The sequence below is a fragment of the Dromaius novaehollandiae genome, chromosome 7 (assembly GCF_036370855.1).
Source record: "Dromaius novaehollandiae isolate bDroNov1 chromosome 7, bDroNov1.hap1, whole genome shotgun sequence".
Classification (NCBI taxonomy): domain Eukaryota; kingdom Metazoa; phylum Chordata; class Aves; order Casuariiformes; family Dromaiidae; genus Dromaius; species Dromaius novaehollandiae.
In genome coordinates, this window is record NC_088104.1 from 26,008,555 (window position 1) to 26,021,677 (window position 13,123).

Here is a 13,123-nt window from a genome sequence, read left to right on the forward strand (position 1 = left end):
CATGCAGAGTGAGTCAGCTGAGCTGGCTTTTCAGCAGCAGTAGGGATTCCCAGTGACTGGGGAGCTGGTGTGATCCATATGCTTTTAAAGGTCCTCTGTTGTTCTACAGGTCCATTGCACCCTCAACTAATCTGTGTAAGTTCATAAACTAAGTTGCCTATATATATATATATATATATATATATATATATATATATATATATATATATATTATATGGGCAACTTAGTTTATATATATATCACCAAGAAAGAGCTGGAAAAATCTGCAATTATTCTTACCATATATACTTTTCTACTAGAATAAGGCTGAAGTGTCTGCAGTATTTCAGAAGTCAGCCGTGTTTATGCTGCTGAAGGATTCCGCATCTGTCATGAGTTATATCACACATGTTGCCACTCCCTGGGCAGGTGCCTCGCTACTGCTTCCTGGACAGTGATGTGGCTAACAGGCAACCCAAGAACCCATCGAAATACAGAGAATCATGATAAATATTCTCATCTATCATGACATTGGACAGTGCTTCTTGCTACTATTTGACACAGTGAAGTTTTGTTTCCACTCCCTTTTTGATTATATTTCCAAGTTAAGAGAATTATTATCATGGATAAATTTGCAGTTACATTGCACACAACATTTTGACTGGATGTGAATTCAAGGGCTTTTCTTCCTTCAGGTGGATTAGCTATAGAGACAGGGCATAACTCCCCAGATGGCTTGTTACAGGAATAGTTTGTTCATAAATGTCTTTCAAAGTTTTCATCCACTGCCAGTTTAACACTTTATTTAAGTAAAAGTTCTATTTCCAATGTATACAAGGAGAAGCATTTAGAAATGGTGGTTTATTGCAATATAATCCTAGTGGAGCTCATTACTAATGCGTATAACCGAAAATGCATGCTGTAATGCAAAAACATTCTTCAGCCTTCCATGTCTCAGTTTTATAAAGTCTGAGCTGCTTGTGGATGTGATGGTGCTGCAGACAGGCTGGAGGCCTGCGCAGCCATCAAATACAAGGGTAGAAACGCTTTTTGCCGCTTCTGGTATGGAATAAGCACGAAACAGTATGAGCTTAAAGCTGATTTTTTTTGGTTCTCCTCACCCCCCCCCCCCCCCCCCGAGTAGAAGTTTAAGTGGTAAGTTGGTCTTAGTCTTAACAGCCCTTTTCCACGGGCAAGGGCGCTGCGAGGCCGGCGAGGGCCGGGCGCGGCGGCGGGCGGGCCGGTGCTGGGGGCGGGCCGGGGCGGCGCGGCACGGCGGCGGCCCGGATGCAGTCCCGGCGGCGGGCGCCCAGTTCCTGTGCGTGCCCCGGGCCTGGCGCGGCGCCGCGGCCCCACCATGGCGCTGGCGGCGGAGGCCTTCATGACTCAGCTGGCCGGTGAGGGGCGCGGGGGGCGGGCCGGGCCGGGCCGGGCGGCCGCCGGCCGCGGGCGCTGATTTCCTCCTCTTCCTTCCTTAGAGAGGCTCTGGCGCCGGCCAGCGCCGCCCCGCGTTGAACGCGTGGGAGAACGCGCGTGTCCGCGGCGGCGGGCGGGCAGCCGTTAACCGCCGCCGCGAGCGGGGAGCCGTTAACGGCCCCAGCGCCGGGGCGGGAGAGCCGTTAACGGCCGCGGCGGCCTGTGCTGGGCCCGCCTGGGAGCAGGAGCAGCCCCGGCTCCCTGCCCGTGCGGGGGCGCTGGCCGCGCCGAGGGGGTGGCGGTGCTGGGGCCGGCGCCCGCGTGTCTTCAGGGGGCTCCGGCTGGGCGGGCATCGCCGCACGGCCGCGGGAGCAGCATTTGCAGCCCGGGCCGGGCTCAGCCCTGGCAGGTTGCCCAAAACGCAGCCCTGCGTGTGCTCGGCCAGCACCAGCGCCTTGCCTGACCTCCTGAACAGCACAGCTGTGCAGTGTCAGAAAGTTTATTCATTTACTTCGTACGCAACTCCTGGCTGTGCTAGTGTGCCTCTTTGCTTAGATTTAACAGCTTCTGTGTCCTCTAAAGTGTTTAAGATTGTGCATCATGTTAATCAGGACAGCTCCTGGGGTGCACCTTGCTCTGGGTATGCTCTGGAGCTGGGTACAAACCCTTCCCGCCCCTGCTGCCCCGCGGGGCTGTGCCCTGTTTCTCGTGTTGCTGTCGTGAAGCTGAGAAGCGTAATAACTGCGTTACTTGTTGATACTGCTGGGATTCGCTACGGCTTCGCTGCGTGGACCAGGTGTAAGCCTTGGCGTAAAAGCACAATGATGCGCATCATTGTAGGATTTATTAGCAAAAAGTGTTCTTAGCCTGCTTTCAAGGAAAAGCATACTCCTCCCAAATAACTCCTGCCTAAGAAGTTCAAAATGCCCTTAGCGTTTTGTACACTGACAATTAGTGCATTAGTCAGATTTCCTCTTATTCATTTATTGTGATTTCTGGTTTCCTTTCACCACAAGAGTTCTCAAAGAGTAAATGCTGTGAAGGCCCAGCATCGCTATCGACGTGTTGAGGAGAGGTCAGTGTTTTGCCCCACGAGTCGGGTCTTCTTCCCTTCAGTGGAAGCTTGAACATGGGAGTCTGAGTTGGATTTTCTAATATAAATTTACAGCTTCCAGAGCTGGCTTGCATCTGGCTGGTGTGGTGGTGGGGGGGGCAGAGGACCTGGAGTCGGGATGTGCAGAGGTGCCCATAGAGAGGCCTGAGAACTTCCCTGGGAAGTTTCACCTGGGATTCGTTCATGCCAACCGTGGGTACTGATGCAGACTGCAGTTACGTGCTAAGGGCCAGTCTTGTCAGGATGTGGAGGTTATGGTCTCTATCAGCATTGCTTCATGCAGTTTACTGGTGTTTGTGATCTCTTTAGTGTATTTTATTGACATATATTGTTAAACATGAGTATGATAAAACATGTGAGTAAGCGTTGATACTGTTATGTGCTTCTGTTCTGTGGCCTTTATGGATATTCTGGAGTCACAGCTTGCTGATATTTCCTTTTTATGAAATTACAAATATAAACTCAAAACTATAAAGAGAATGTAGGCAGCTAATTGCTTTCTTGTAGAAAATGTTGTTTTGGAACAACAGCTTTTTGCAAAACAAGCAAATCTTTGCATACTACAGAAATGACAAATCCAGATTAAGACGAATAGAAGGAAAATGCCTATGTTTGAAAACCTGGAAATGATAAGACAAAGTTCTGCAACAGCTGACTCTTTTCTCTCCTTCCTTGCTCAGGTGTTGCTTCCCTGCTCCTAGAGGGATTCATGCCTCCTCTTCAGGGCAGTTACATGCTGCTTGTATTAGTCTCACACTCTCATGATAACTTGTACTATTAAAATGGTTCTCTGGGAATGTCAGTGCTACTCATGTACTTCTGGACCCTTGCCAAATTTAATAAGCTTGAAACAGTAACCCGTCATCTTTTAGCTGTCAGTCAATTAACTTATGTTAAGCGATGCTCATTTTGTAGTTAGAGTAGTTTGTAGGTAGCTAATGCAAAAATACTGGCAGTGCTCCTTCATTTCTGCAGAGCAGAAATGGTTGGCTTGTATGGTGTTAATCCTGTACTTCTGCTGGATGCTACGTGACTACTTACTGTGATTCAAGGTACAGTACAAATCCTTGTTGCAGACCTGTCCACTGAATCATTCTTCAAAACAAAATTATGACATTGCTTTTGCTTTCCCAAAAGCAAATCAGTGTCAAAAGCAGTTAGCTGGCTTGAAAATAATAAATACTTTGCCAGCGAGTGTCTTGGCCTTCCTAGCTTATCTGTATTATGTACCAGTCACAGACTGAAACTAAATAAAGGCAAAATCACTCAATTTGTTCATATTGGAATATTTTTCTAGAAAAATTAAGTTATCCAGGATCTTGGCCGGTATCCACAGCACTTCTAGATTTCCTGAGACATTGCACAGAGACACAGAGAATATTTCATTCTGGTGCCACAAAGATATAAATGACCCACAAACGTAAGAATATTTTTTGAGGAAGAAAAATGATGTATCAGAAGGAAAAAATACCACTTAACAATGATTGTTGTTTTAATATTCTCTTATCCCTATATCTCTGATAGTGAATACTGTCTTCCTGTTATGTATGCATGGAAATGTAAGAATGATCGAGAGTTTTTTTCACATCAGTAATAAAACTGAAATTTGATTGGTTTGTAATAGAGGCGCCTTTCATGAAAACAGTCACTTTGTCATGGCAGTTCCAATTAACTCTAACTGCTGTAGCTATATAGCAGCTATAAAGCATGATTCTTTGTACACACATTTGAATACAGTCATCCCAGCAGTTTGCTTTCTAGAAATGTTTTAAAATATGGGAGGGTTTTAGTAGAGGGGCGGATCAAAGCTTTTTTTCCCACACAATGACGTGCGTGTGTGTGCGTGTGTGTGTGTGTGTTTTCTTAAATTAAGTACTAGCTATCCTCACCTTTCCTGCAGTTTATGCATTCAATTCAGACATGCCACATTCACTGTCTTGGCTTAATCAGTTGTCAGCCTGCTTGCATATATGCAATAATTCAGCACCCTCTCTGTGCAACTTGCTTTCATTTGAGCATGCTGAGCATAGGCTGCTGCTGTAATGCATTAATGATTAAACACAAAATGATGACCACATCGCTTATGTGCAGTAGGACACTTCCTGTGGTAACGCTGGTTTAGTGACATCCAGCCATTCACTTTTTTATTCAGAAATACAAAGATCTTGATACTGTATCCCAGGGAATAATCAACAAATATTTCCATAGCTTCATAAATTGTAAGCATGTCATGTCACATGTTTTAAGTAATCTGTTTCTGAACTCTAGACTATATTAATTGGATAATATGGTAGAGAATTTGTTTAGAGGAGCTCAGCATCAATCATGTATTAACAGGATAGGAAATGAGTGTTTATACTGTTAGAAGAATTAGAATGCCAGCTTTCAAGTGGTCCAGAAAATTAATCTCTAACACTAGTAGTTTTGGGAGAGACTGGCTGTTCAAATCATCTAGGAAAGACTGTTGAAAAGATGTTTAATTGATCACTAAATTACCCAATATTCTTTACCTTTTTTTTCCCCAAATATTAGTTTTAGATGGGTGATCAAAAAGCAGAGAAAATAATACCCTTGTTTGTCCTTTGATCTCTAGAAAATTACTTTTGTTTATTGCAATTGAATTATGTCCAAGGGTCTTAGACTACTTTTAGTACTAAGGAAAATGAATGCAGTTTGAAAAACACATGCCCTTCTGCCTTTAGATATTTTACATTCTCAGTGAGTCTACCTCCAATGTGATATGTCAGAGCAAAAATAAATCTCTTACGTGCATGTTTTATGTATTAAGACAAGCTGCAATTTTGGCTTAGAGCAAATGTATAGGGAATGAAAACTGGCCACATAAATTGTTCCTGCAGTAAAGGCATACAATTTAAACAACTGAGTATGCATTTTGTGCATCAAAATGTGCATATGTAAATGTTAACAATTCCTGAGCTTGCATGGTGGAAAAAATAGTCATGCTTGCTTGACGATAGATTGTCTACAGCACAGATTATTTAAGCCTGCTGCAGAAATGCTTGCAGTCAAGAAAAGGCAATTGAGAATTACCAAATTTGTCAGATTATATGATGTTATCTGACAGTGTTCTTAGGGGTGGGGCATGTACACATGCTTTTTACTTTTTCCTGCAATCAAGCTAAAAAGAATCCATTTATCTCTTGTTTAGTTTCAGTAAATAAGTCTCTTTACTTAGGCTTCTATTGTCAGTTTGTGCTCAGACACATATGTTTTATGGCTTGATTTCAGCCAATCCTTTGAGCAGATTGCCTATCTAATCTTTTTTTAGGTCAGAGGAAAAACGGCATTCTTTCATAATTGTGATATTACAGTATGCATTTCATTTTGAAATAGTGTTATTTCTTTTTTTTAAGAAGGAGTATAATTACAAATCATAATAGAATATGCTGCTTTAGTTGTTTCTGCCTCCAGTAAGCAGTCTTTCTCTGATCATGACTTTATTGTTACATATTTTCTGTTAAAGTAATATCTTCTTTTTTCTCATGCGAGAAAACTGGATTGCTTTAGAAATATGGTAACAAAATTAGTAAGTGAAAAGGAACACGTATTTTGATATGGTCCAGTTTGATTTGGAAGTAAGCTTTCATTAGTTGTAAAACGATTTGGGTAAGAATGCTGTTGAGGAGGCTAACTGTGTGCTAGCTCACGGGAGATTGTACAAGAATGACCTTGGAGAGGAACCACATTTTTCTCCTTTTTCTTGCTGCTTTTTTCTTTCTGGTGCTGGGCACACTGTTCTCTGACTGTCCCTAGGCACTTATCTAGTCTCCTTCTGTACGTTTTTGACCCTGTGAGCCTCCTCCTCTTCAAAACAAGAACGACTGAAAGAACTTGGGTGTTGTCCTCCTTTGCTCTAGCTGAACAGGTGTCCCATGCGTTGCTGGGCACTTTCAGCTGTCTCTTTGAAAGTGTAGTGGGTGAGAAGCTGTAGGTGCATTCTGGAAATGTTTTATTCTTTTTTAAATTCTGGTCTTCAGTTATTAGGAAGAAGACATAGTTGTTGTGTGAGCATGAGTAATATAAACTAGAAGAAGTTGTGTATAATAGTAAAGCCTATGAAATGCATGAGAGACTGCAAACATCAAAGGAAAAAATACCAATGATGTTGCAAAGAACACAGGAAAAAGCTAAAAATATCATCAGGCTCATCTGGGGAAAAAAAGTAAACTGAAATGCATGTGTTGAATTGGAAGGTACAACTTCAAAAGTAGAAATGCTGAAAGAGATGTGGGAATTCTTGACAGTTTTGCCTTCCCGGTTGCTGTATAACAGAATTGAAGTGAATGCAATGCTCTCATCCTCAACAAGAACTTTCCAAGAGGTGGTGTCCTATTGCACTTGTATTTTTTGTATTTGAATGCTGTATTGGAGAAATTCTGGACCCACTGGAGTGTGTTCATTGAAAGTCTTGGAAAAGAAATAGAGAAGAAGGTGAAGATTTGATTTTGAGGAAGGGTTTAAAGGCTCTCAGATTTGAGGCAGGGAGTTTGCAATGTTTCCAAGAGGCAAGGAAGAGCCTGAGAGATGCAATTGCAAGTAGCACTGTCTCTTTTCTGGGCTGACTTGAAGACTGTGAGCCCTAGAGCAACATAGGAGGCATCGGCATCTTTACCTTGCTAGGGGCAGAAAGCTTGGCTCACTGCACCAGTCCTAACTCTGTTAGCATTTCTGCAGAGCTCTCCTGTCTAGATATCTCAGCACTGCTCATCCCTTTGCAAGACTCGGGCACGTGGAGTCTCTGCTATTGTTGCTTTGTGCCTCCTGGTACTGCTGCACTCAGGGCCATGGGTGAGATAAGAATGAGAAAATGAAAGGCTGGAGGGATCAGGGCTAGGCGGGCAGGGATGTCTGTCCATGGGGAGCAGCTTTTGCAGCAGGTGAGTCTTGTTCGGTGGGAGGATGTAGAGGATTTCTGTCATGGATCAGAGTACGGGTGCTGTGGATGAGAAAGAAGGAAGCTCTTTGGGACACATTGGAGAAATGGTTTCCAGACTGCTGGCAAAACATGCCTGGGAGAGAAGAGTTCAGACTACTACAGAGAAGGAGGGGATCTCAATCTCAGAGAGCTTCCAAAGGACTGACTTAAAATAAGCAAATGTAGACAACTTGCCTAAGAAATGTCCTAATGTACTAAGGCACTTAAGGTTGTATGAGTCTTTCTTACATACTTAAGGTACGAGTATCATACCTCGCCACTGGCCTACTCTTTAGGACAGCTCCTGAGGTTGCTGTTTAACTTCCTGAGTCAGGGCCAAGAGGAGCAAGGGACTTAAGTAGCATAAAGGGAAGTGATTGATTTAGAGAGCTATAAAAAGCAATAATTAAGAATTACAGAACTTCTTTGAGATGGAACATTTATGCTGAACATCAGGAACAAGTAAAATAGATCCAACTATTCATGACTTTATAAATAAATCTTTTGAGAACATTTAGCTGGCACTCTCTCTGCTTTTCAAAAGAAATCCAGATGTTGATTTAGGAGCAACTTTTGTTTATGAATTTGATTTTGGTGGGTTTTTTTTGGCCTTCTCTCCTCCCAACTGTGAGGCGTGATTCTGCAGGCACCGAGGTGCTGAGCAGTCTCCCTCCCATGGCCTCCTGCAGCTGTAAGGGTGCTAAGCACCCTGGAGGATTGAACCCCAGATGTGTATGCTCTGGGCAGCCAACTCAAAGATAGTAAAGGAATTGGACAAATGTTGAAATATGTGCAATGAATAGCTCTCTTGGAGGGTGAAGAAGCACATTCTGTCATACTAAAAGGCTGCTGCAGTAGTGTGTCACACGCAGGCACTCTCACTGTTGCAGCCACAGGAAACTCAAGTTTGAGAGTTGCTGCTGAGATTGAGTCTTTTCATTGACAAGTCTGCTTGATCAGTAATTACTGAACAGTCATGATTTATCTGAACTGCAGTCTCTCTAAGAAGGCGGCCTGGGATGGATTTAGCCAAATGACGTAGTTATTTGATACATGATTTAACGTGTACTGTTTAACTTGTGTGAAAGTCGGTTTTCATTTGGCAAGGCAGCATGAAACACTTTTTGGCCCTTTGTCAGCAGAGCCAGGGAGCTGCTGATGCAACATTTTTTTTTTTCCCCCCCCCCCCCCTTGGCCCATGTTAGTTTACAGAATCAGGCCAATTACACAAAATTGATCTGCACTCAGTGTGGGTGGGTTGAACTGGTTGGTCTTAAGGCAGCTAATTCACAACTTTCTCATACTTCCTTTATTGATCACTGTTCATGTGTGAGATGTATACTTTTAATTGCTTTGGTTCCAAAGTGTTGCAGCTTTACTGTGTTAAAATATATTCCTGCACTTGTTTCCTGTAATAAGGATTTATAAACACATCAATTCTTGGCATTTTCTTGTTAAGCAATATATTGCTATTTGAAAGTGTGACCAAAGCTTAAAGCTTGTAGTATGAAAAGAGAATGAAGTGGTCATCTGCTTCTGATGGATCTTGACATCAAATAATAAATCTTTCCTTCTGAAGGCTGTGGGAGAGCTTTCAGGGGTTTTTCTTAGGGTTACTACATCTAGAATAGAGTGAGCAGTAGTTCCCCCCTGCCCCCGCACTGGTCTTCTGAAACCAGATAGGATAACTGAATATTTTCCTGCTGATTGTTATGATGTTTGTCACATAGTGCTTGGAGACTTGTAAGTAATGTTGCTGGGTGTGGATGTTGCCCAAAGGCAAGGCTCGATTTCTTTTTAGTATTTACTCTTGTGAGAAAGCAGTTTTGAGGTATCTCATTATAATTTAATCAGATTTGTTTGTAGGGAGATGCTAAAGGAAATTGTGAAAATAATATGTAAGTTAATTTCTCCAGCTGAATATTGGTGCACAGTGGTTCAAATTAATGTCAACTCTTTTTTTTTTTGCTTTTAATAGAGGATATCTTACGTCTTGGCGATTTTAACAGGTCTTTAATGTCATGTGAACCAAACTGGTAAATACGAGTGTTTTAGCCTTCCTCTGTTTTATTCAAGTTTAATATCAAAGTTTGAAAAGTTTAAAGTTTTAAAAAATATGACAGAAAGAAATTGATCCATGCAAATGTTGCAAATTCAGAGAAGGTGCTTGTATTCCTGTACAATCCGTAAACTTCTACTCACTGTTTCAGGAAGTCACACTGAAAAGATCTGATGAACCAGGGCCAGGTACTACTAGCCTCAGTTGCATAATATCAGACAGTGAACTGCCTGAAAGAGTTTGTTAGTCCATTGAGTACTTTATTTACAGAAGTAGAAGAGACTAAGGGATAAATTTACTGAAAATTCAGTAAATTTTAGTTTGTAGGACTTTGAAGTCAGAGATCGTCTTGACTTTCTTCTTGCTTGGCTAACAGTATAGCTTCAATACTTGATGAATAATAAACAGTATAGGACCATTCAGTCTTAGTTCTTTAGCTGTGATTCTTAGGCATGGGCTAGTTTTATGACTGAAAATTATTTCCAATATGCACTGCCTTCCAGAAATGTTCTTGCATCAACCACATTTTATGGTATTGCTAGCAGCTGGGAACAACTTAATTTCAAGTTGAGTGTTTTCCTACAATTTTTTTTTTACCTGCTAATAACTTCATTTCCCTTGCAGGAGCGAACATCTTGATGCCTGGATCTAGAAGTCTTTTGCATTTATCTATGCATGATATTCAAGAATGCTGTAGCTTGACAACAGATGTGCTAAATGAGTGGCAGACTAGCAAGGCAAACCACATCACATACTGTACTACTTGAAACTGGTTATTCACACTAAACTTCTGAAACTGCTAAATTGTTGTTTAGCGTATTCCACAATTTAACATGCAAAGTATTTCATGTCTTATCATTTTCACAGTCCGAGTCTTACTTTTTTTTAAGGAACAGGATTAAAGGCATAACTATAAACCATTTATTTCATTACAGCTCTTTGATCTTTCTGAAGCTGCTTGGGGAAAAGTGGATGAAAATGTCTATTCTCCCCATTCCCATCCAGATTGCACTGACAGAGGATGAATAGTTTCCCAGCTAGTCTCAGTGCAAGATTTGAAACCTTGTTTTGTGCTCTAATAAAATGCATGAACAGCCTGGAGAAGGAATTGTTGGGGCTGAGACAGGGACTTGGGAATTTGATGTAATGCCTTTCTCTTCCACAGATTTCTCTGTGGGGATTTTAGTGCAATCTTTAATTTTTGGAGCTGAAATTCACCTCTGTGCAAGGACTGCTGAGAAGTATGGTATGTCCTGGTTGGAGAGCAGTAGTTGGAGTTGAGATGTGCAAGGCCTTAGATGAGCTGCTCATCCCTGCCAGTAGTGAAGACTAGTGCTCTGAAGTATCTTTTCCTATGGCATATGTGCATTCTTCTCTCTTGCTATCCCAAAGGTATTCAAGTGCATAAACTCTTACTATTGAAATAACAGTCCAAAATATCTGGAAATGTTAAAGTCAAAACTCTAACTGAATATCTCTGGCCTTAATGTTGCTGGAGTAAAAAAAATTCCCTCCAAATCTGAAAATGCACCTACTGTAATACACTTTTAGTGGCAAAGAATTTGACATGAGTATCATGTCTCATTGTGTTTTTGGAAGCTTTACGTATGAGCAAAAATGATATATTTCTGAAGTCATTCTCTGATATGACGGATGAGGAGCCTAGGAATCTGTTTTAATAGATAGTTACAAACCTAAGTAATTAAAATCCCCTGGGAACATACAGCACACAATTTACAGAATTCTCCTCTGAAAGTCTAATTTGACAGCTGTGAACCCTGTCAACTCTTTGAAATCTGCATTCTCTGCCCTAAACTGCTAATAAGTAAAACACTTTATGGCTAACAAACACATTCAACTTAGTGAATTTTTCATTGATTTGTAGTTATCTTTCAAAACCAAAGAAGATTTTATGTGGGTGGTCTACTTGCTATTTAACTTCTCTGGTTGTGGTCATGTTGCATCTGTTGAATTCTCAGCTTTCAGGGCCGATGTCCTAGGAAAACAAGGCTTATGCAGTGATACTGTGTGTGTGTTCATGTCTCCTTAATTCTTACTTCCCAGTAACTTCTGTCATTTCAGACAGATTTAACAGGAAGGACTGGTCCCCAAAATGGTTGTTTCCTATGACTGTCACCAAAAAAGAAAAGTGGTGTATTAGGGGAGAAATGGTCTACTGTCTCTGCTTGTGGAGAGACAGCAGTATGAGGCTTGTTTGTCCTGAACACCAGAGAATCCACATGAACCAGTAAGTATTTGAATTTGTTAAGCATGGGAGACATTTCGGTAAGGTGAGAAAACAACCTTTACTGGAGATTCCAAGTTTGAGGGAGAGACCCATTGAAAACCCCACAGGATTAGTTCCTCTGATTATGGAGGCAGAAGAAAAGATCCAAATAGTTCCTTATTATTAAGACATGTAGAGAAGCTATCCCCATAAGGCATACTTCCAGGCAGTTGTTTCATCCTGTGAGCAGTTAATGATTGAAATGTCTGTTGCATAGGATCTAATGCATAAATACGATTCTGTGTTGAAAGCTTCTAAAACTGAATCAATGTCCAGTTTGTTAATTTTTCTGCTTATATAGCTCATGCCATAGTGGCCTCGGTTAGCTAGGGAGCTAGCGTCTACAGACCAGAAGAATATAGTTGCCGAAGGATAAACTAAATTTGACTTCATTAGTGCACAAATGATAAGTTTGTGAGGAGTTATTGTAGCATTAATCAACTTGATGGATTAGAAATATGACAGAACTGAAGCAGCGTGTAATATTAGTGCCTATTATTCTACAAATTATGTCTTCACCTACATTCATAAGCCAAGAGTCATGCCGTACATTAAAGATGTTATACACATTCTTCTTGTGTGGAAGCATGTGGTATCCCTTTAGTGAGTCTTCCTCCTCTGTCCCCCCAAATGGGGCTCTGGTCTCCTTGAGCTGCGGATTTTGGCCTTATGGGTGATCGAAGGCAGCTCTGGAAATGATACTTGAATTCAACCTATGCCTTTCAGAAGTGACCATCTCATGCAGCAGTGTGTATTTAAACTTCTTCCTCCATCAGAAACAATTATTTCATACTCCAAGCAGGAAACAGAGAGGGAGTAGTAATTGGAAGATACAGGACAGATAATGAGTAGGTATTTAATTCCTGATTTCCAGAGGATTATACAGGCTTTGTTGCATGTATCTCTGGTTTTGTTACCACAGTTAGTCTTCCAGCACACCTTGGTCTGCTGCATCCAATTCTGAAAGCATACTGCAAAATAAATCATCTAGGACTTGAGTAAAAGTATGGGAATCTTAAGTGAAGTTGAGTATTTTAAAATCCAGTCTGGATAGTAATAGCAAAATCAATTATCTTTTTGTCTGACTTGTGTGAAAAGAACTGAAGGTCTCAGTTCAGGACTCATGAACATATGTCTTCTTCATCCCAACACCTTCAGAAATGTCATCTCCCTCTGGAGACTGTCAGGTGCCAAATGCAGGGGATATTATTCTTTCATTTTCTTTGAACTGCTGAAATTTGGAGTATAAAGTGTTCTGATAACCCAGCCTGAGATTTTTGTGTAGCTGTCTGTCCTGGTTTCATTTACTTGTCAAAACCCATATTCTAGTAC

General features: G+C 41.4%; 1 protein-coding gene across 3 annotated transcripts in view; it reads left to right on the forward strand.

The window, feature by feature from the left end:
- Nucleotides 1–1,220: 1,220 nt before the first annotated feature.
- The window catches only part of MTX2 (metaxin 2), a 37,918-nt gene continuing 26,015 nt past the window's right edge, over nucleotides 1,221–13,123 (forward strand). For 2 of the 3 annotated variants that reach the window (XM_064514992.1, XM_064514994.1), the window contains exon 1: nucleotides 1,222–1,376. In XM_064514992.1, the coding sequence (XP_064371062.1) occupies nucleotides 1,337–1,376 (40 nt within the window). In that variant the 5' untranslated portion in view covers nucleotides 1,222–1,336. Of the gene's footprint in view, nucleotides 1,377–13,123 lie in introns of all 3 variants that reach the window. The other variant, XM_064514993.1, reaches the window with a different exon arrangement.